The sequence below is a fragment of the Urocitellus parryii genome, chromosome 10, assembly GCF_045843805.1.
Source record: "Urocitellus parryii isolate mUroPar1 chromosome 10, mUroPar1.hap1, whole genome shotgun sequence".
NCBI lineage: Eukaryota > Metazoa > Chordata > Mammalia > Rodentia > Sciuridae > Urocitellus > Urocitellus parryii.
Genome location: NC_135540.1, coordinates 70,974,505 through 70,997,918, shown reverse-complemented (window position 1 = coordinate 70,997,918; position 23,414 = coordinate 70,974,505). Strand labels below are relative to the sequence as shown.

At 42.8% G+C, this 23,414-nt stretch overlaps 1 protein-coding gene across 2 annotated transcripts in view; it reads right to left on the bottom strand.

Moving 5' to 3' along the window:
- Window positions 1-510: 510 nt before the first annotated feature.
- LOC144257329 (lymphocyte antigen 86-like) overlaps window positions 511-23,414 on the bottom strand; it is a 66,883-nt gene continuing 43,979 nt past the window's right edge. The window contains exons 4-5 of one of the 2 annotated variants that reach the window (XM_077803567.1): window positions 6,380-6,432; window positions 511-594 (exon numbers count right to left, since the gene is read on the bottom strand). In XM_077803567.1, the coding sequence (XP_077659693.1) occupies window positions 511-594; window positions 6,380-6,432 (137 nt within the window). The remainder of the gene's footprint in view (window positions 595-6,379; window positions 6,433-23,414) is intronic. The other variant, XM_077803568.1, reaches the window with a different exon arrangement.

Here is a 23,414-nt window from a genome sequence, read left to right as displayed (position 1 = left end):
GGGAAACGAGCGTTTTGTGAGATTCTCTAGTTGTAACTGGAACATCATGCTTCTGAATTTCTTAGAGGGACTTATGCTGTGCCAGCAGGTGACACCTGTCTGTATCTGGAGAAAATGACTTTTTAATGACAGTATTGTTCTACGATATTTTGAAAAATTCATGCTGAAGACTTGTGAGCTAGTTTTCTTTATTCTGGGTAACGGTGAGGAAAAGCTCCTAAGGAATCCAAAAGAAGGTAAGTCTGAGTTACTAATTAAGGAAGAAATGACCCTGGAGACTGCTTAGTGACTACTGAGAGGCTCCCCGGAAGCACATAATTTCCAGGGCTTCATTCCATCTGTGGAGTGTGCGGACATCTGATTCTGAGGCTCAACTTAGCTGCTGCACTGCTCAGGAAGTTCTTCAGAGTCTCTGTCATCAACTGGTTCTTCTTACAAAGCAGGCTGAGTCTGGGGACCTTGGAGTTCCCATGAGAATGAGCTTACTGTGCTTTTGCCTGCAGGCCACAGTCAGGAGGCAATGACAGTGACATTGGCACAAGCCACTGTGGAATGGTTTTCATTATATAGTTTCAGCAAAACCTGGTATTCTCCCTGCAAGAGACACAGGGAAAATTATTAGGCAGGGTACACACACTATAGTCAATCATTCAGCAGCCAGCCTTCTGGGCCTGAGGTTTCAGCATCCACAGCTTCAACCAACTGCAGACTGAAAATGTTTGAAAAAGAGTTGCATCTGTACTGAACAGCTACAGACTTTTATCATGGTCATTATTCCCTAAACAATACAGTATAAAAACTATTTATGTAAAATATATATACCAGGGATTGAATCTAGGGGCACTTTACCGCTGAGCCACACCCCCAGCCCTTTTTTATCTTTTATGTAGAGACGGGGTCTCACTAAGTAATTTGAGCCTTAAGTTGCTCAGTCTGGGTTTGAAGTTGCATCCTCCTGCCTCAACCTCCTAAACTGCTGGGTTTATAGACATGCATCACCACATCCTGCTTATTTATACAACATTTATATTATATTAAATATTGTATTAGGTATTCTATATAATCTAGAGATGGTTTAAAATATTCAGATGATGTGCATAGGTCGTATGCAAATCCTACACCATTTTATCTAAGGGACTTGAGCATCTGTGGATTTGGGTATTTGAAGGGATCCTGAAACAACCCCCCAGATGGACTGTATTTATTGATCAGCTTTTATGTATAAGGCCTGGTTCCAGATACTGGGGATGAAGTAGAAGAAGACAAACCAACTCCTTGCCCTGTTTGGCTCTGTCTTTCTGGGAGAGATGAACAAGCCACACATGAGGGACTATGGAGAGCTTGTTAAATACTGATGCTAAGGAGAACAGGGCAGGAAGGAGTGGGTGGGAGAGCTGGGGAGGGTGGGACTAATGTTGGTTTGCAGTTTTCAAAATGTTTTTATGAGTGCATCATCATTATGCAAAATAGCAGGCTTCATTTTGACATAATCATACATGCATGGATATAATTTGCTCTGTCAGTCCCCAGTTCTTTCTGTTTCTCTTCCCTCCTTCCTCTCCCTGTTTCCCTTTCTATATTCTACTGGTCTTCCTTGCATTTATTTATTGTTTTTTGAATTGGTAAAATTCACCGTGGAATATTCATATACATACACAGCAGAATTTGGTAAATTTCACTCCACATTTCATCCCACCCCACTTCCTTCCACCTCTATTCCCTTCCTCTACTCCACTGTTTTCCCTTATTTTTTCATGGAATAACCCCCAACCTGCCTTTCCTGTTTTATTTTGTTCTAGCTTCTGCACATGAGAGAAAACATTTGACCCTTGACTTTCTGAGTCTGGCTTATTTCATTTAGTATGAAGTTTTCCAGTTCCCTCCACTTAGCAGAAAATGCTATAATTTAATTCTTTATGGCTGAGTAAAACTCTATTGTGTGTCTGCGCCACATTTTCTGTATCCATTCATCTGTTGAAGGGCACCTAGGTTGGTTCCGTAACTTGGCTATTGTGAATTGAGCTGCTATAAATATTGAAGTGCCTGCATCCTTATAGTATGCTGATTTTAGTTCTTTTGGATAAATATCAAGGAGTGGGATATCTGGGTCATATGGTAGTTCCATTTCTCCTCTTTTGAGAAATCTCCATACGGCTTTCCAAAGTGGTTGTTCTAGTGTGCAGTCCCACCAACAATGTATGAATGCACCTTTACCCCTGTATCCTCAACTGGTTTGCAATTTTAAGGATGGTGGTCAAGAGAGGATCTACTGAGAGAAAGATCTTTAGGCAAAGACCTGAAGAAGGTGCAGGGGGGCGCCATGCTGCTCTGGGGCTGATGGCTCAGAGTTTGAGGAGGCCAGCGGTGCTGCCAGGAGAGAAAGGAGAGGAGGGGAGAGTGGGAGTCCACAGGAATCCAGAACCTTAGGACCTCACAGGTCAGGGTGGGGATGTTGGCTTCCAGTCTAAAAGGGTCTAAAAGGGACTCAAGTTATGACCGTTTTCCCCAGAAGAGTGGTTGTATTTGATTTATGTGTGAATAGAATTTCTCTCTGCCATGTTGAAAAGAGGCTGTAGTGGGAAAGGGTGAAGGCCTATGATTGGGTAGGAGAAGACTGCAGTCATCCGGGTGAGAGGTGAGCATGACTTGGTGGATAGGGAGAAGGGGCTGGGTTTGGGATAGATTTGGAAAGAAGAGCCACTATGATTGCTGAGGAAACCCAAGTGAGTGAGAGGCAAGAGATGGATTAAAGCCTTCTGGCCTGGGCAATGGGGAGGATAAAGTATCATTTGTTGAAATGGAGGAAATCCCGGTGGGGGCAAAATTTCACAGCATAGAACCAAAATGCTCTATCACGAAGAAGGGTGCCATCTTTCAGGATTCCTTTCTAGCAACAGGACTTTTTGCTGGTGGCATATCACCACTTGGAAGAGGCCATGACAGCCATGCTAGATGAGGAATTGTGGGAATATCCCAGGGGTTGACATGCTTCTGTCTTGTTCTCTGCACACTGTGGTAGCATGTCTGTAGACTCACCAGTCTGGAGAAGAAAACTCAGGGTGGTGAGAGGTAGTGGCAAGCAGAGCAGAAAAGTCAAGAGAGAAGGATGCATAAGAAATGCCTGGCACATCTTTGAACGGCCTGTCACCCGAAGGAGGGAAGGAGTTTAATCTGTATCAAGCCAGAGGGAAGGAATAAATCAGACCATTGGATAGAAGTTGCAAGATTGGGAGCTTTTGGTAGCAGCGGGCAACTTTCTAGCAATTAGCAAAGGCTCAGGTGGAAATTGCATTAGAGAGAAGCAGGCTATGCGCTGGGTGATTCTTTGGGTGTGAGGACTGATTAGGTGATTCAGCTTGAGGATTCTGTGATGCTTCAGGTCAAATGTCAAGCAACTCTGATATTAGAAGCAGTGTTAGGAATTTCACCAAAGCAGTGTAGAAGTTGGAGAATGAATTATGAGTAAAGGCCAGTTGAAATTTATCCAATGGTGTTTCTTCATCATCACCACCACCACCACTATTATCACCATAATCAACATCATCAATATTCTCTACTTCTTGTTTAACTTTCCAAGTGCATGCAAGCCCACAGTCTGCAAAATTGTTGAAAACCAAATGAGTTTTTCATTATTGCTTTATGAGTCGAAAAGAAAATGGAGTATTTGGAGGAAGGTGCTCTAGATGATGCATTACAAGGCACACATACTTTGGTAATGGTAATAGTCTTTAGGCAACTGTGACAATCTGGGGACAGGTGGACAGACGGCTGCAGTCTTTGTGCTCTTGAGGAGGACACTGCATTTGTGAGTTAGGAATGTGTATTTGCTTCCTTAGTAATACATGGTTCAGACTGTACCTATACTTTGTTGTCCATATGCTTTGGGAAGCCAAAGGATCTCTAAATTCTAATTAAGAAGATAGAAGGCATAAACAGATATAAAATTGCATGCAAGACTTCAATTTAGGCTAAATAATTGGGTGTGTTAGATGGAAAATAAGCTATTTGGGATGGTTTGGAATGTTTCCAAATAACAGGATAAATGTTGAGATGATAGACATGCCAATTTTATGACTGTACATTGTATACAAACATTGAAATATAATAGTATATGTTATAAATATGTATAATTATTACATGTCAACTGAAAATAGTATTTGTCTATTTCTCTACCTAAAAAATAAATGAAAAGTAATACCAAGGCACTTAATATTGAGCTACATTTTTGACCAAGCAGGGACTGCCATTGTCCCAGGCATGAGCCCCAGAAGGGGAGGAGGCCCAGGCCCAGGAGACGTGACCATGGCTTTGCCCTCACATCAGGCCGTGCCTCCTTTAGCATTGCTCTGGGTTAAGGAAGGAAGGTACTGCTTTTCTTCTAAGCTTAGCAAATGACTGCAATAGGTTTGGTCCCCGAGTCACAGTGGTTCGACTTAGGATGACTTGAGAGTGATATGCATCCCGTAGAAAAGATATTTTGAATTTTGAATTTTGATTTTTTTCTCTAGATAGTGATATGCAGTATGATCCTCTCTTGATCCTGGGCACCAAGAGAGAGCTGAGGCTTCTTCCCATTAGCCACACAATCCCAAGCGATAGCAACCAACAGTCTACAATGTACTTGTGGCTAAGCTAGGATGCTTGGTAGGTTAGGTGCATTACATGCATTTTTGATTGAATATTGTAAGTTATTTTCAACTTACAATAGGTTTACCAGGATATAGCCCCTTTGTAAATCAAGGGACACCTGTAAAGCTTTTTACATCTCTGGTGAGTTTTCTTTCAGAAGGGTTCTATGACTTTAAAAAGTCCTTTTCTATTTCACAGCGATTGCTAAGGGCAGCTAGTTAAAGAAAAAGCCAATTATGCAAAATGAAAATCAATGGTTAGCAACTTTTATGTCAGTCTCCTGTGGGGTAGCAGAAGGAAAATGAGACCAAAAAAAATTCAAATAACAAAGATTTAAGGAGAAAAAAAAAAAGCTATCTGGAAGATTTTTTGGCCCTGGATCCTAGAAGTGAAGAGAGGATGAGTTTTCCTTTCTTGAAAAATTTCTATATTATACTGAAACACCTAAGGAGAAAACCCTGCAGATTCCAGGAGAGAAAGCTGGGGTTTCACCCAAGGTGGCCTCTCCAGATGCTGCTGTGGGACAGAAACCCAGAGGCTGGGCAGAAAGGAAGTAAACCCAGAAATGAAGCTAAGTGGAGGAGATTCCTTATGGATGAGTCTTGTCTCTTGTGGCTCTTTCAGGTTTGGGATGGCTGGTAAAATGAAGTTCAAAACAAAACAAAGAAATTAAATGATTACATTTCTACAATTGTTTTCGTGCTCTTCCGTAAGATTCTTGAAGGAGTAGCATATTGAAAATATATTGCTTATGCCAGAGCGGCTCGAATTCAGACATTTCATAAATCACATTATTCAGAGTTTTAACTTTTATGGAATAAATATAAATTTCTAGTGTTAGTTGTGAGTCTTGCCAGTGAAGGTCCAGGACATGAGCACTTTATTTAGTTAGCCTGCTATGTATGGTCTGAATGTTCCCACCGAAACCTGGGTTGAATTTAATCCCCAGTAAATAGGTGAGATCAGGTGGGACCAAGACGTGATTAGCTTGTGAGGGGTATACCCTCATAAATGGATTAATCCATTCTTAATGGATTGATGGGTAGTCTGTAGAGTGGGTCTGTTATAAAAAGCAGGTTATCTCTGTCTTTTCTGTGTAGTATGTGATGCTCTGGGCTACACTGGGACCCTGCAGAGAGTCCCCACCAGCAAGAAGGACCTCACCAGATGCAGCCTCTTCTTAGAGACCTCTCAGTCTCCATGGTCTGAATAAACCTTTAGTCTTTATGAATTACCCAGTCTGTGACATTCAGTTATAGCAACAGAAAATGAACTAAGACACAGCCCATGGATAATAGTTACAAGGGGGACATTTAAGCCTTTGTGGTTTCATGCATCTTCCTTTCTCTGAACTGCCAGTCTGTGCGTGGTGCCTTCCCCACACCCCAATCAGTGTAGCCATATGGAGCCCCATAGACCTTGGCAATCCTGTGCACAAGACTCCAGCATCCTTCTTAGTGGGGTTTGTGCCTGGAAAATCCCTAAAGTTTCAATGACACATCAAATGAACATCCAAAAGGGCAAAGCCATGCATTGAACACTTCTAAGTGTCCACTATAGAGTCACAGCTTTATTGAGAAAGGGTTTTCTTAGTGATGGCCTATGGAAAAATCTCAAACTGTTTAATTCCTTGCTTTTCCTCCTCCTCCTCTTCCTTTCTCCCCCCTCTTCTTCTACTTCTGTCTCCATCTTCACGACATGTTCAATATGATAATTAAGTAACAACGTAAGACGGAAAACTCAGACTTACCTCGGGAACATCAAAACTAGAATTATCAACAGGACCCGCGGAGTAAACTTGCTCTGAAAAATAGACACAGCACAGGTGACATTATTCAACCCCTCGACACAAGAATGATCTGCTCATCGTTAGTGGTCACACAGATGTGGACCATGGTAGGTGTGACAATCCCAGGGCAGCCATCCACGTAAGCGTTTTAAGTTTCTGCTCTTGATTTAGTTATGCATTTAGGCACCAACTATTTGTCAAGTATGTGGGAGACCCTGGGGATCCAGTGATGGTCTCTGTCCTCACGTTGCTTATATTCTAATGAGGAGGCTCACATTGCAGAAATAACTGAACAAGATGATATCCATACTATTAAAAGTGTTGAAAAGCAACATGCAGGTGATGTGAAAGGTGGGGTGAAGAGGCCCCTGGAGTGGGCTGTGAGGGGTTCCAGACTGAGACCATCTCCTGTCTTTCTGTTTGGCCTCTGATAGTCATTTTTTTCTTTGGACTCAGATTTTGTTTTGTTGTTTTTGAACTGAGGATTGAATCCAAGGGTGCTTAACCATGGAGCCACCTCCCCAGCCTGTTTTTATATTTTATTTAGAGACAGGGTCTCACTAAGTTGCTTAGGGCCTTGCTAAGTTTCTGAGTCTGGCTTTGAACTTGAGATCCTCTTGCCTCTGGAGCCTTTGGGATTCAAGGTTGGTGCCACCACACTGGGCAGACTCAGTTTTCTTGTTTTAAGACTGGACTGATAATGTGAATAAAAGGGACCACTTCATAGGGTTAGGAGGAATTAAAATCCCCCTTGGTACCTATTTACAAGAACTAGGAACCGGGAGATTCTGTGTTTGATAGGCTGTGACTGGTCAAGGAAGCCATCTCTATGGAGGTGACACTTGAGCTATGGGCCTTTAGCTCAGTGTCAGAGCCCTTGCCTAGCATATGTGAGACCCTATGTTTGATCCCCAGCACCAAAAAGCAAGACAACAAACAAAAGAAACCAAGAGGAGGCTAATAACCAACTAATAGAGCTGGGAGAAGAGAATTTTAGGGCAATAGAATAAGGATAAAGGTCCTGATGTGGGAAATTGGGAGATAGATTTGCTGGAGCACAGTGAGCAAGAGGGACCAGGTTGAAAAGACCCTGGAAAAACAGAGGGAGACAGATATCTCAGCATGTTGAGGATGCAGAAGGAAGTTTGGATTTCACTCCAGAGGCAGTGGGAAAGGTATTAAAAAGTCAAATGAAAACACTCTCTTTGTGTTTTGCTGTATGGAGAATGGAGGGGAGAGGCAGAAAGGGAGGCCCCCCGTGGCCGAGAGGAGGGAAAGGTTGTGAAGGGTGGAGGTGCAGGTGGTGGAGGCCAGGAAACACTAGAGAATCGTGGCCAAACTCGGAGACAGGATTCACTGATGAGTGGACAGGAAGAGTGAGGGTCGGGGGGACTTGGGGCTGGTGGGGGTGCCATTTATTGATATGGGGGAACTTGGGAAGGAAAAGCCACGTGTGTTTGTGTACGTGTGTGTGTGTGTGTGTGTGTGTGTGTGTGTGTGTGTGTAATGGTCTTTGAAAGCAGTTGGATGTATGTATCAGGAGTCTGGGGAAGTGGTAGGAATGGAACTATAGATACTGGAGTCATTTACGTGCAGGGGGGATAAAGCCATGGGACAGGATAAGACCCTAGCTCCAGGGGACAAGATCAACAGGCAGAGAAGGGGAGAGGCTAGAAGCACCCCAGAAGCCCTTCGACTCTCGGAGGTTGAGTGTAGAAGTTGATCAAAGAGACCAAGGGACCCGCGATGGAAGGGAAGGTCATCAAAGAAGCCAGAGGTGAGTGTTTTTCAAACAAGAGGTGAGACCAACTGTGTTGGATGCCACCTCTCAGAGTTTGAGTAAAGTGAGGACAGAATTGTGCACTGGCTTTGGCAACCTGGACATCATTTGGTGACATTGACAAAAGCACTGAAGAGGAGAATGCCCAGGTGGGGTGGGTTTAGAGAGGGATGGCGGTGAGGGATCTGGAGTTTTGCAGTACAGGAAAGCAGGGGAAATGAGTGCTCTCAGGGAGGATGTGAGGAGGGTGACTGGTTTCTTATTCATGACGTGTGCAGCGGCGGCACCACAGTCCTCTTGGGAAGGGAAGAATCCTGTTGAAAGAAGAAGAGTGGACACACAGAAGAGAGGGAGTAAATGGAGGAATGAGGGTTTAAGAAGGCGGAAAAGGAAGGATTTGCTTTTGAGAGAAGCACAACGTTACTCCCATAGTGTAGGAGGGAAAGGGAGCAGAATGGGGTCAGCATAGGTATTTATGGGTCAGCCACTAGGCGACGGGCAGGCGGGGCTCCTGTCTGATTCCTTTCATTTTTGATGAAGGTCATGTGCAGACAGATAGGGGGAAGTGGAGGGTGGGGTCTGTGGTGTGTTGAGGAGCAAAAGCGGGTTTATACTATCCATGATGGACAGTGGGGAAGAAAATGGCTTGAGGCAGTGCTAGTGTTGTTGAGGGCCTTTTTTGTTTTTTGAGGTCTGTGGCCATGAATTCAGATACCCCTGTCATCCCAGATGTATATTTTTTTCTCAGAAACATTCAACAATTCTGATGTAGTTGATGGTTGTATTGTAGTTTGACGTGAAGAGGCAGCCTACAGAATGGGAGAAAATCTTTACCACATGCACATCAGATAGAGCACTAATCTCTAGGATATATAAAGAACCCAAAAAACTTCACACACACACACACACACACACAAACACACACACACACACACACAATAACCCAGTCAATCAATGGGCTAAGGAACTGGGCAGACACTTCACAGAAGAAGACATATAATAGACCAACTAATATATGACAAAATGTTCAACATCTCTAGCATTTAAAGAAATGCAAATCAAAACTAAGATTTCATCTCACTCCAGTCAGAATGACAGCTATTAAGAGTACAAACAACAATAAGTGTTGGCAAGAATGTGGGGAAAAAGGTACACTCATACATTGCTGGTGGACCACAAATTGGTGCAACCACTCTGGAAAGCAGTATGGAGATTCCTCAGAAAACTTGGAATGGAACCACCATTTGACTCAACTATCTCACTCCTTGGTCTATACCCAAAGGACTTAAAAATCAGCAAACTATAATGATGCAACCACGTCAATGTTTATAGGAGCTCAATTCACAACAGCTAAACTGTGGTACCAACCTAGATGCCCTTCAATAGATAAATGAATAAAGAAATGGTTATACACAAACACACACACACACACACACACACACACACACACACATACACAATAGAATATTATTCAACCCTAAAGAAGAATGAAATTGTGGCATTTGCAGGTAAATGGATGGAGTCGGAGAATATCATGCTAAGTGAAATAAGCCAATCCCCCCCAAACAAAGACCAAATGTTTTCTCTAATATGTGGATGCTGATCCATAATGGATGGGTGACAAGGGAAGAATGGAGAAACTTTGGATTAGGCAGAGGGGATTGGGCCATAAGGGTGAGAAAGATGGTGTAATGAGACAGACATTATTACTCTATGTACATGTATTAATGCATGAATGGTGTGACTGTATCGTATACAACCAGAGAAATGAACAGTTGTGCTCCATTTGTGTACCAAAAAACATTTAAAAAATGTTGTAGTTTGGCTGGATGACAGTGATAGAGAAAGTCAAGTCTATTGGAGACAGATGCAAAGGAAAGATTAAAATAATAGACCACGGAATCTCAGGAGAGTAGGGAAGGGAATGAAGGCAGGAGAAGGCACTTACTAGTGAAAACAGAGTGGTTGGGTGGTATCACCATTATTGCAATAAGGTCCCAGGACTTGCGAGCTGGAAGGGTACAAAGAAACTGGGAGGCAGAATCCTGCACTGAGAGTTTGGAAGTGGAACATTTTTGCAGACTATGACAACACCCAGGGTTGGCATGAGAGATGATGGTTGAGACAGAAGCTGGAAATGGTTGTTGGAGGTAAGGAGGTGAAGAAATGGAGACATCACAGTGCTGGGTGGTCACATCCACGTCAGTATTGAAATCAGCAGGAAGGACAAGACCTTGCCCGTGTCCTTAAAGGATTACTGCCTCCTCTGTGATTTGCCAGCTGCCTGAACTTAGCATATTATAATGGCTCACTGCACAGACTCTGGGGTCAGACTACAAGTTGAGCAGGTAGGTTATCACAACGTCCCCTCTGAGGGTGCTTGTGAGCATCGCATGAGTTAATGCACGTGACTTTCATAACGCACCTGGCACAGTGAGCCCTCAAGAAACGCTTGCTATGAATATGTTTGCTTATTCGTGGACACCACTGAACATCCATCCAGCATAGGTCGGGACTGTGCAGGGTGCTAGGAGAACAGCAGACAAGAACAGGATGGGAGCCATTTAAACCACTGGCCACCAGGATTGGAACCTTTGTTCCCAGGGCTTTTCCCTCTGTCAGACTAGGACTCTGGCCTGCTGCTCTGCAGTGTCTGACATTCAGCAGGTTCAGTGTATGGTCATCAAATGAGGCGATTGATGAGTAGAGCCAGAATTGGGACATGGGTCTGACACTCGACTTCGTTCTCGCTCCCTCTGCTGTGACTCCCTGTCTGTTGGAAGAATCAGGGCCTGGGAGGGGCTGGCACATGAGGGATGGACTCGGGAATGAGTCATTCAGGGCACCCAAGTCTGGTGATGATAGTGGGGGACAGGTGAGGGCGTAAATAAGCACTTATTGGGTTATTAATGATGTTAGGATCTAAACTCTTTTCATGACAGAGTGACTTCCTGCCTGTCACAGAACCTGGCTTTCACAGCTGCTTAGTAAATACTTGGAAACAGATCAAACTGTCCCTGTTCCAAAGGCCTTTGGACCAGGGGCATCATGGCTGGTACATCATGACTCAAATTGAATGGTATTGGGGACATGAGGGCAAGTACCCCTTTAAAAATGCCTCTAAAGGGCAACCAGAGACCTCAATTTCTAACAAACAAACCTGTTCCCTAGAATGGATTTTGGCTTCTGTTAAATGCCCATGTCCTCAACATACCTTCCTCCCTTTGGCAATTCCTGGTACTTGCAAGGAGAGCATGCATGTGTGGTGGGTGTCAGACAGTCCTATTTCACTGCTCCACGTGTCCAGATCTAGTCATTTTTAAAAGAAAACTTCTACAGTTCTGTGTTGCTAAATAATGGAGGCACGTTCTGAGAAGCATATAGTTTGCTGATTTCATTGGTGTATGAATATCACCGTGTACTACACAAACAAGACATCCATGACACCACTAGGTCACATCATCTTGTAGATCACGGTTGAAGGTGCAGTCCATCATTGACTGAGATGTCATTATGTGACACATGGCTGTATTTGGTTCTGGATAGAAGCAAGACTTTTCTTGGAAACTGCAGTCAAAGTTCCAGATCCGATCCGTAAGGACCTTCCAGTGTAATTGGGGATGAAGTAACATGTTATACAAAAAGTTAATTGTATGAAGAGTCATCCAGATAGAAGGGCATTGTACCTATGCGCACAGGGTCTGGAGGGGCTGCCTATTAGGATCCATTTGTAATGTTGGTGCTTTGCATAACCTGAGTGCACACACAAGTGCCCCTAGCTGGTGGGCAATATAGTGGCCCAGTTCAGCTACCAGCACATTAGTTCTTTTAAAAAATTATCTTCTTCCTAATGGATATGGTGGTCCCTGCCAGGACCATCAGAGCTGAGGGACAAAGAGACCCCTGCCCGATCTGCTCTGGTGAGAGATCATTTTATTTCCACTCTCCACTCTCCACTCTCCAGAGCTGCTCCTGTCTGTGACTGTGACTCCTAGATATACTTGCAAGAATTTCTCCTGTGTTTTAGTTGAATGGGCCTCTGTGGCCCTCCATCTGAGGGTATGACTTCTATGGCCATGAGCCATTGGAAATCACTCCTGCTGGTCGTCAGGGCTGGGGACACAGTGTGGCTCCAGAGCAGAGTCCAGAATGAGGATGGGGTGTGCTAGTCCTGGATTCCCTTGGGCTCCTTTTATGCTCACCTCCTGCTCTTTTGTCTGCTCTTTGGTGACACAGTGAAAGCAACTTGACCTCGGGTAGCAGACAGAAGGTTCAAGATCCAGCTCTCCTACTCAGTATTCAGCCAAGTAAAGTGGGTAATTGGCTGAATCATCTGTACTCAGCTTCTGCATTTGCAAAATACAAATAGGAATGACTCCCTGGAGGGCACGAAGACCTGTGGAGACCAGGTATGTAACCTCTGAGCAGAATGCCCCCCTGAGGGTAGGAACACAGTCATTAGTTGAATTATTATTAATTCACTTGGTGGGTGCTGAAATACACGGTTAGGCCAGGTTTTGGAACTTCCTGGTCCAGCCAGCGTGCACAACAGTTAAGTTCTTATCTTCTGTTTTGAAAACTGTTTGAGTAGGGCTCTTTGAAGAACACCATTTGAATGGTGTCTCAGGTTGTGCACTGCTCATTTAATGCCCCAGGATTTGCTAATTTGTGCTCTTCACTATTAACAGGTCCTTCACTGGGGTGAGAGATTTTTATTAAATTGGTCTCAACTGGAGCTTTTCGGAGGCCCATGAAGTTCCTGAGAAGAGTTGCAAGTAGCTCATGAACTGCTTTTTTTTCCCCTTAAACCTGATGAAACAACACCTAAAATTAAGTCTTCACTCCTTCCTTTCTCAGATCCTCTCTGATTCTGAGATTCCTTTAATTAACATTCTCACACTCCAGTACTATAAAAAGGTCCCCAGTGTATTTGCACCCATTTCTTCCTTTCCTTCATTTGAAATCTCTTATCAGTTTTTAATGTGCAAGAAATTCAACCCCCTGGTTTTGAACGCATGGAAGCAGTTCTGAAAAATCAGCTTTTTTTTTCTTTTGGAAATAGGAAGTTGATTTATATATTTTATTTTCTTTCATTTCCTTTCATTTTTATTGTGTTCATCATTTGTGTGTGTGTGTGTGTGTGTGTGTGTGTGTGTGTGCACAGAATCTGCCCTTGCACATGCTGGGCCTGGGTGTATTCTCTACCACTGAACTGCTTCCCCAGCCTTGAACATTAATTTTTAAATTTTGGAAATAAAAGGCCCCAGTGCAGAGGCTGGTGTGGAAGGGCTTGCTGAGTGCATCCGCTCTGCAGGCAGCCTTCTTCCTACTCCCAGCTCTTCCTAGGACCTTACTGGAATGTCCTCCAGTCCTGCACATTTATTATAAAGATGCCACCAATATGCAAGCATTATTAGGAGATTAACAATGTAAAAATCCATAGGGTAACAATGTATGATTCCCAGTCACTTAGTCTATCCAGAACAAATTTATATATATATATGGAACCCAGGACCTTGAGCATTGCTAAGCACATGCTCTACCGCTGACCTCTGACCCCCAGTTCTCATTTATTTATTCACTCAGCATTTTGGACTTTTTTCCTACCACCTAGTTAGAGTAAGGTGATGGACAGGGAGGCCATCTCCACCAGCCACTTGCTAAATTGAGTGATGGATGTACTTGAGGCACACAGCAGGGCTAACAAAAACATTCATTCCCTCACTTATTATACATTTAAAAATGTGTGTGTGTGTGTGTGTGAGAGAGAGAGAGAGAGCAAGAGAGAGAAAGAGAGAGAGAGAGAACATTTGGGATCTACTCTATCAACAAATTTCCAGTAAACAATGCAATAGCATGAACTATAGTTACCATGCTGTGCATTAGACCCCCAAACTGATCCTATAGTGGAAAACCAACATCTTCCCCTCTTCCTTTACTCCTTCATTCCTAGAAAATCCTTCTACCTTGAGTTGACAAATTTGGGGATTTTTTTTTTTTTATTCCACATGTGAGTGAATTCCTGCAGTATTTTTCTTTCCATGTCTGACTCACGTCACTTAGCATCCTGTCCTCCATGTTCATTCAAGTTGTTGCAGTGACATGGGTGGTAGTATTCCACTGAGCATATAGACTGTATTGTCTTTGTCCATTCATCTGTTGAGGCTCCCACATCGTGAGTGTAGTGATACTTTTTGGAGGAAAAGGAACTGCGCACACTGTTGGTGGGGATGTAAATTAGTACAACCATTATGGAGGACAGAATCCATGTGCCTCAAAAGGTAATCCAGCCATCCCACTTCCGGGTCTATATGTCAAAGGACAAGAAATCCCATCTGGAAGAGATGCCTGCACTGGGGAGGTCTGTTGAGCTGGGAGGACACAGCCATGTCCTGCAGGAGCACAGCGGGAGCGAGCTCTGGCCACAGGGTGGTGATGGGGTGAAGAGGGAAGTAGGAGAATGTTCCAGGCTGGCCAAGTGCATCATCCTTGGAGTGGGAGGGAGGGAATGTGTTGCTTCATTTTAATGAGCTCTAAATATCATCCTTTTCCTCTCCCTGCCTCTGGGTATCTCCTGAGTCTGAAATCTGAACGATGGCACAGGCCCAGCATAGTTATCCTGCTCCTCCCTGAGCTGCACCTCTGTTCCCTGAGTCTTGGACATTCCAGGGCCTGGTGTTTCCTGTCTCCTGATGATGCAGAGCTTGTTGGTTCAAGTACCTGTTTAAGAAAATGATGAACTTGCCTGGGGCCGGCTTACAAGAGTACCTTCTGTGGATGAGGCTGTCAATAGGTCAAGCAGGCCCCAAAGACTGGAGGCTTCCTCAGGGATTCAGTGGATTCTGGGCCATGTGGGCAGGTAGCTCCAGGCTTAACTCAAGTTCACTCATAATTTTTCATTATTTTATTTAGTGTCCTATTTGGCAGCTTTGTGAGCTTTTAGGCCTCTTTTCTTTTTTTTTTCTTTTTGGTTTTGATTTGGGCCTCATGCAATTCTGGACCATTTTGTCCCACCTGGAAAAGTACCCCCATCCCCAAGTCTCACTGGGGCATAACTGGATGCAGTTATGCCTTTTCTCAGCAGAGATCCTGCAGATCCTCCCTATATGGTTTCACAGAGAGTGCCTGGTGGAGGGCGGGCAGAAATCCAAGCCAGGTCCTCTTTGCAACCCAGGACTAGGCTGGGTCCCACAGGCAGGTGGTTTTGGTGTCCTGTGCCACAGATCCTCAGGGAAAATCCCTTCAGTGTATATCTGTGGCTTGGTGGGAGGCAGGGTGTATCCTCTGATGTTACTTCAGGTCAAAGACCTGTTATCTCTGCACCTGTCTCTGCTTCAGAACTGCCATGGAGAGCAACCTGGAAGTGTAGGAGATTAACTCCTGCAGGAAGTTCTTGACGTAGGTGCCTTCTGACCCTGAGAAGGACAATTCGGAGGTTCCCACTGCAATGCCCCAAGGGTCCCAGTGGTATGGAGCCTGAGCTCCCCACATTGGTGCAGCCCTCCTGGCTTTCCCTCCTGCTGCCCCTCATTCCTGCTTCCTGGCATCATGTCCCAAGACGTGGCCCATCTCCAAGGCCTTGTTTCCATCTTTGCTTGGTGAGGAACGATGTTGAGAGCCACAGCCAGGTCAGGATGGCGCCTGGCATTTTGCCGGAAGGAGTGGTTGAGAAGTAACGCCAGCCAGCCATTGAGATGATGATAATTGAGTTGGGTTGTGTATAATTATTAAGATAATGACTGATTGCTGTAACTGGATGATGCTGAATTGAAGCAAGGTGTGTATTCAGTTGTGTATGTAAACCCCTGCTGTCCAGCAAAAAGGCGGCTCCTGCTACCTAGGGTGCCCGCTACTTTTGAGTTCTTGCGGAGTTCCCGTTGAGTTCTCTAGGAGTTCCCATTGAGTTCCCGTTGAGTTCCCGTTGGTTCTTGCGGCGTTTCCGTGGAGTTCTGGAGAGTTCCCGTGGGGTTCTGGCAATAAAGTAGTTCCTGTTTTGAACCTACAAGTGGCTCGTGACCTCCCGGTTATTGTGTGCCCAGCCAGACTGTGGCAGAACCCAAATGAAGAACACTTCCTGGAGGGAGCTGCCTGTTACGGTTAGAATATGGAACGTCTGTCTTCACCAAAACTCGTGTTGGGGCCTGGTCACCAGTAACATGGTTTGAGAGACAGTGGGACTTTTAAGAGGTATTGGATCCTGAAGCATCTGTCCTCAGGAAGAAATTAATGCCATTTCATGGGAGTGAGTCCTTGCTCTCTAGGAACTTGGTTAGTTATCATGAAAGTGGATTTTGCCTTTTGTCTCCTGTCTCTGTATGCACCTTCTTGCCCTTTCCCTTCCCCTTTCTGCCAGGTTATAAAGCAGCATGAAGCCCTCACCAGATGAACCACCCAGCCTTGGATTTCCCAGCATCCAGAACTGTTAGCAAAAATAAACCATTTTTTTCTTTATAAATTGCCTACTGTCAGGTATTCACTTATAATAATAGAAAACAAACTAAGACAGTACCTCTTGTCTTAATGTGTACCAAGGCTATGTATGAGCTAGTGGTGGCCCAAGAAACTTAGCTGCTAAAACATTTGGACTTTTTTTTTGGATAATTGCGCTACCTAGTCTAGAAACTACCTAGAATGTCATGGAACCTGTTTCTTCCTTGACTTTTGTGCTAAAATTCAGGAAGGAAGTTTTCATGCCCTGGATGGTCCCTGTGAATTATGTGAAACTCACACTATGGGGAAATACAGAGGTTGAATGGGGGAGGGGGCTATGGTAAAGATGTGAAGACCACAGTTGTGCACAGAAGAACAGAATTAGGGGCAGAAGAGGAAGCCAGAAAGTTTAAGAAAAGAGGAATTAGAGGAAGGGGGAGGGGCAAGTCAGTCTCTCTGAGTGTCTTTTTCATTCTTTTTTTTTGAAGAGATGAAAATATTTATTATGATGGTTTGATTATTACACATTGTATGCATGTATTGCATTACCACAGTGTAACCCATAAAGATGAACAAACCTGATGTCTCAATAGAAATAATTTCAAAATATAATTATATTTACCATTTCAAAAGATGATAGTAGTTTTCGTGTAAAGTGAACCTGCTAGTGACTTGAACAAATAAACAAAACATCAAATTATGCAAATAGGTATAAAATCTTAAAATGTGAAACTCAACAATTTTTAGCAAAATATATGTGCATAGGAACTATAGTTTTGGGTACAGAATAGAGTGAACATAATTTAAGATTCTTAGAAATGCATTTCTAGAGAATCTCCTGCCATCTTTTAGTTTTTAATTTTAATTTGTTATATATGACAACAGAATGCATTACAATTCATATTACACATATAGAGCCCAATTTTTCATGTCTCTTGTTGTACAAAAAGTAGAGTCACACCATTCATGTCTTCATACATGTACTTAGGGTAATGATGATCATCACATTCTACCATCTTTCCTACTCCTATTCCCCTCCCTTTCTCTCCCTCCCCTTTTCCCCTTTGCCCTATCTAGAGTTCATTTAATCCACCCACCCCCCACAGCATATTATAAATCAGCATCCTTAAATCAGAGAAATCATTTGGAATTTGTTTTTTTGGGGACTGGCCAATTTCACTTAGCATTATATTCTCCAGCTCCATCCATTTACCTGAAAATGCCATGATTTTATAATCTTTAAATGCTGAATAATATTCCATTGTGTATATACATCACATTTTCTTTATCCATTCATCTACTGAAGGCCATCTAGGTTTGTTCCACAGTTTAGCTATTGTGAATTGTGCTGCAATAAACATTGATGTGGCTGTGTCCCTGTAGAATGCTGTTTTTAAGTCCTTTGGGTATAGACCAAGGAGTGGGATAGCTGGGACAAATGGTGATTCCATTCCCAGTTTTACAAGGAATCTCCATACTGCTTTCCATATTGGTGGCACCAATTTGCAGTCCCACCAGCAGTGTATGAGTGTGTCTTTTTACCTACATCCTTGTCAACACTTATTGTTGTTTGTACTCTTAATAGCTGCCATTCTGACTGGAGTGAGATGAAATCTCAGAGTAGTTTTGATTTGCATTTCTCTAATTGCTAGAGATGATGAACATTTTTTTTTCATATATTTGTTGATTGATTGTATATCTTCTTATGAGAAGTGTCTGTTCAGTTCCTTGGCCCATTTATTGATGGGGTTATTTATTTTTTTGGTGTTAAGATTTTTGAGTTCTTTATAAATTCTAGAGATTAGTGCTCTACCTGATGTAAGAATTTGTTCCGAATTAGTAGGCTCTCTATTCACCTCACTGATTGTTTCTTTTGCTGAGAAGAAGCTTTTTAGTTTGAATCCATCCCATTTGTTGATTCTTGATATTAATTCTTTTTTTATTGATTGTTCAGAACATTACAGAGCTCATGATATATCATCTTTCATATATTTGACTCAATTGGGTTTTGAACTCCCATTTCTACCCCAAATACAGATTGCAGAATCACATCTGTTATATACTCACATTTTTACATAATGGCATATTAGTGACTATTGTATTCTGCTACCTTTCCTATCTCCTACTATCCCCCCTCCCCTCCCCTCCCATCTTCCCTCTCTGCCTCCTCTGCTGTTGTTCAGTTCTCTCCCTTTTTCCCCCTCCCCCTTGCCCCTCATAACCTCTTATACTTTTGTATATCATTGAAGGTCTCCTACCATTTCCATATGCTTTCCCTTCTCTCTCCCTTTCTCTCCCCCCATTCGTCTTTGTTTACTAATTCTTATGCTATCAAAGTTGGGGCCTCATCCAACATGATGGAGATTTGGGCCTACTTTTTCTTCTAATAGACACAGTGTCTCTGGTTTAATTCCTAGGTCCTTAATCTATTTTGAGCTGAATTTTGTACATGGTGAGAGACAGGGGTTTAATTTCATTTTGTTGCATATGGATTTCCAATTTTCCCAGCACCATTTGTTGAAGAGCCTATCTTTTCTCCAATGTATATTTTGGGTGCCTTAGTCAAATATAAGATAACTGTATGTGGGTTAGTCTCTGTGTCCTCTATTCTGTACCATTGGTCTACAAGTCAATTTTGGTGGCAATACCATGCTCTTTTCATTACTATTGCTCTGTAGTACAGTTTAAGGTCTGGTATAGTGATGCCACCTGCTTCACTCTTCTTGCTAAGGATTGCTTTAGTTATTCTGGGTCTCTTATTTTTTCCTTGCAATTGGAATGAGTCCAGTTTTTCATTATTTTAGATGGAATTTTACTGTCATTAAATAGTGGCCTAGTGTGGTACAACTTACAATGGATAAACTGAACTCCAACAAACTGGATTTGAAAACTTTTTGATTTCTTGGCATATGTATTGGGAAGATAATTCCTGTTGCTACTGGGAGCTCAGTAATAAGAAATTGTTCAATTTTACATCCAAATATTTCTTGGATTCAGCATTTTGTTTGGCTCCTTTGGCTGGGTGTAGGGTCATTGTGTTTTGGGTATACTTGCTGTGATCCTTTTTGGGATCCCAAATACACTTTAAGGCACAAAACTATAATGAGAGTTTTGGTTACCTTTCCTCTACATGAATTATTTTAGCTCAGCCTGGGCCAATGCTACTTTGATATCTTTCCCTGTGCATTCTGCAGGGCTCGTGAGATCTTGATGGCATTTCACTACTTAGAGACCTTTAATGGTATTGACAACTTGAAAACATGCACTGCAAACTTGTAATGGATTGTCTATAAAATTATAAAGTGAGAATCTTCCTAGAATTGGTTTGTTTATGCTTCTCCACTTTTTCCTCTCCAGTGATTCAGAGATGTGTTCATTGCCTGTGCTGGTTTCTCTCCCTATTAATAAGCTGGTTTTCAACTAGGAATGGTTATAACACATGGGTTATGTTATTGACTTCTAGCCAAATACTTTCTCCTCTGGGTGAGGGACACAGCAGGTGGAAGCTTTCCGGAATCTCAGGCACATGAGCAAGTGTATTATCTCCAAAGTTCTCAGAGTTGTTTGACTTCTGTGAGGGCATTTTAGTGGAAAACATGTAGAGTTTGTGGTTTCCTTGGGTTATGCACAGTTATTTGGCCTCTTCACATGGTATGCAGAAGTCAGCTAAGGGGTGGGAGTTATGCACACTATTAAATGGTCCCCCAAAGAAGTCCACATCCTTATCCCCAGAAGCTGTGACTGTGTCAACATACATGGCAGCAGGGACTTTGTAGATATAATTAAATTAAGGATTTTGAGAGGGAGAGATTATCCTGGGTTACCTGGGTGGACCAGCCTAATCAAAGGGGGTCTATAAAAGGGATGCAGGGAATCCAAAAAAGGAGCCACGTGGAAATGAGAGCAGTGGGGAGATGTGACTATGAGCCAAGGAGTGCAGGTAGCCCACAGAAACCAAAAAAAGGCAAGGAAACAGATTCTCCCCTGAAGCCTCCAGCACAAACATGGTCTCATTAACACTTTGATTTTAGATTTCTGACATCCAGACTGTAAGATAATATGTTAGTGTTATAAATTGCAAATTGCTAACTTTGTGTAACTTGTTACAGCAGCAACAGGAAACTAATACAGTGATCTCTAATTAAGAGAGGAGGGTCCAGGCAATCAGCCTGAGAATGAGGCCATGAGTGGTTGCTTTGTTTGAATTTGTGCTTCCTACAGAGGGCCCTTCAGAATCACAACACAAACACAATCTAGGAGTTAAGCAGTAAAGAAATTATTTGGGTTTGGGTTGGGCCAGGGAGAAAAATTTCCAATATAAACTCAAATTAATGAGTTCAGGGTAGACTGTTAAAAGTAATCTAGAACAGTATGAAACTATTACGTCAGATCTGTCCAATAGAACATTCCACAAGGACAGAAATGTTCTGTGTCTGCCTCATCGGTTATGGTAGCCACTAGCCACATGGGGCTAATAAGAGCTTGAAATACAGATAGTGTGATAGATGAGCTGAATTTTAAATTTAACTTAAATATAAATTATTTAAACAGCCACCTGTGACTTGTGGCTATCATCCTGGGTCAACACTAACAGATATAATGTGAGCCACAAATATAATTTTTAAATTTTCTATATGTATAGTTTCTATATATATTTATATTTTAAAAGGCAAAGAAGACTAATGATATTAATTTGATGATGCATTTTGTTTAATTGAATTACTAAGTAGCTACCATTTCAGCATGGAACTAATATAAGAATTAATGAGATATTTATGTTTTTTTCATACTTTCCTTTTTGATACAAGTCTTCAAAATCCAGTGTTGGTTCTACACGTAGAGCACAGCTCACTTTGGATCATGTGCCCCAAGTGCTCAACCCCCACAGGTGGCCAGCCCCTACTGCACTGGACACTGCCAATCATTAAGTCACAGATGAGAGGCGGTGGAGGGGGAGAAGGTGAAATGACTTGTTTTCAATTTTTTCTTCTTCCTGCAAGCCCTGCTTATTTTTGTTGCCTGAGTTTCCTCTGAGAGATACATAACTTCAGGCAGTAAGTGAAAATTCAAGGTTGTTGTTCTTTCCTCCTACCAACCTATTTCTGCCAACAAACACTTAATATGACACTCAAAATACAATTTGTAAATTGGTGGGCTGATTGAATTCTCAGACATGGAGATGAAGAAGATGGTGATAGGAGGAAAGAGAAGAGGAGGATTTGACTTGATTTGCAGAAACCAGCAGTGAGCCTAAGGAAAGAGTAACATGATTGGGCTCGCTAAATAAGCTTGGCAGAGGACCACATTTCTCAGACAGGAGGGCTCTGAAGGTCCATGCATACCAGAGCTCTTGGGATGTTTAGTTTGTTAAGATGCAAATACCAGGAACTGCAAGGTCAGATTGCTCCTTGTATGTGGGAGCTATGAGTTGTCTCTCTTAATTAGCTTCCTAAATGATTATTGCATGAAAGCATATGAGTCCCTGGGTTTGATTTCTGGAATTTCATAACAAGCTAAAAACTTGTAAAGAAGCTGGAATTAGAAAATTAAAATTGCTTCTGGGCTGAGGTCAACATTACTCTTAATAAGCTAGACTCAACAACAGAACAACAAAGGACAATTTCAACGTTATTGGCTCATTTATAAATGCACTTGACTGAGAATGGAGGAAAAGCACCCAGAACTGTCGGATTCCTTAAGAGCCCCTATATTTCCTTTTATTCTGTTTAGCTCTAAGAAAGAGTCCTCTTTTACTTGACCAGAGATATGGCAAATCATTATGGTCATTATGTCTGGGTCTGGCTTTTGCTGTTCAAGAGTTGGAGTTTTCTGCTGATTCAATAAGCAAATCATTGTTTTTGTTGATTCTCCATGAATTTGCAACAGCAGTGGTTTTGCCTGGTAATCACAAGCAGGAAATGTGCAGCCGCTTGATGTCTGCAGAAAAGGAATAAAACATGAAGACAAGAAAGGGCTGGAGGGGAGGAGATGCTGCTTCACATTTGCAATTCCAGGAGGAATGCAAGAGGGACTGTCTCCCCAAGAGGTGCAAGAAAGCCAGGAAGACTTCACATTGTGGACCACAGGGGAATATGCAGGATGGGACCAAAGTCCTCTTTCTGGTACTCTCCAGGATAAAGTTCTTCAATGTCTAAGCCTCAAAGTCTCCCCTGCCTCTCCAGGAGCCTCGTTAAAATGCACACTTCCACTCTGAGATTGATGACGACTTGAGGGGCTCAAAGTCTTCGCTGGAGAAATCTGCCATTAGCTGCACAAAGTAGTGACCATCGATTGCTCATGGAATGCTTATTCTGCCAAACACCGTTCAGAGGGCTTAAGTACATTATCCAATTTTATCCTCGTTATTGTCCCATGAGGTCGCAAATGTTTTCATTTTTGTACAACAAGGACACCGAGGCACACAGACGTTAAGTAATTTGCCTGAAGTCACATAAGTGGCTAAATAACAGTTGAGTCCAGCTTTCTTCTGTCTTCAAACCTTGTGTTATCCACTAGGCTGGTGTTTCTCAAAGTGAGGTCCCGGACCTGCATCATCAACTTCACCTGGAGACTTGGAAGACATGCAGATGCTCCGGCTTCTGTCCAGATGTACTGAGTTGGGAACTCTGGGCATGGTCCAGTAATGTGCAGTGGAGCACATCTTCCCAGTGACGCTGATGAGTGCTCAGTTTTGAGAATCATAGGGGTGGGACTAAGGATCCTACCACCCAATGACAACACTGCAGTGTGATGAGGCAGGGGGCAGAAAATTTCTTCCATTCTATT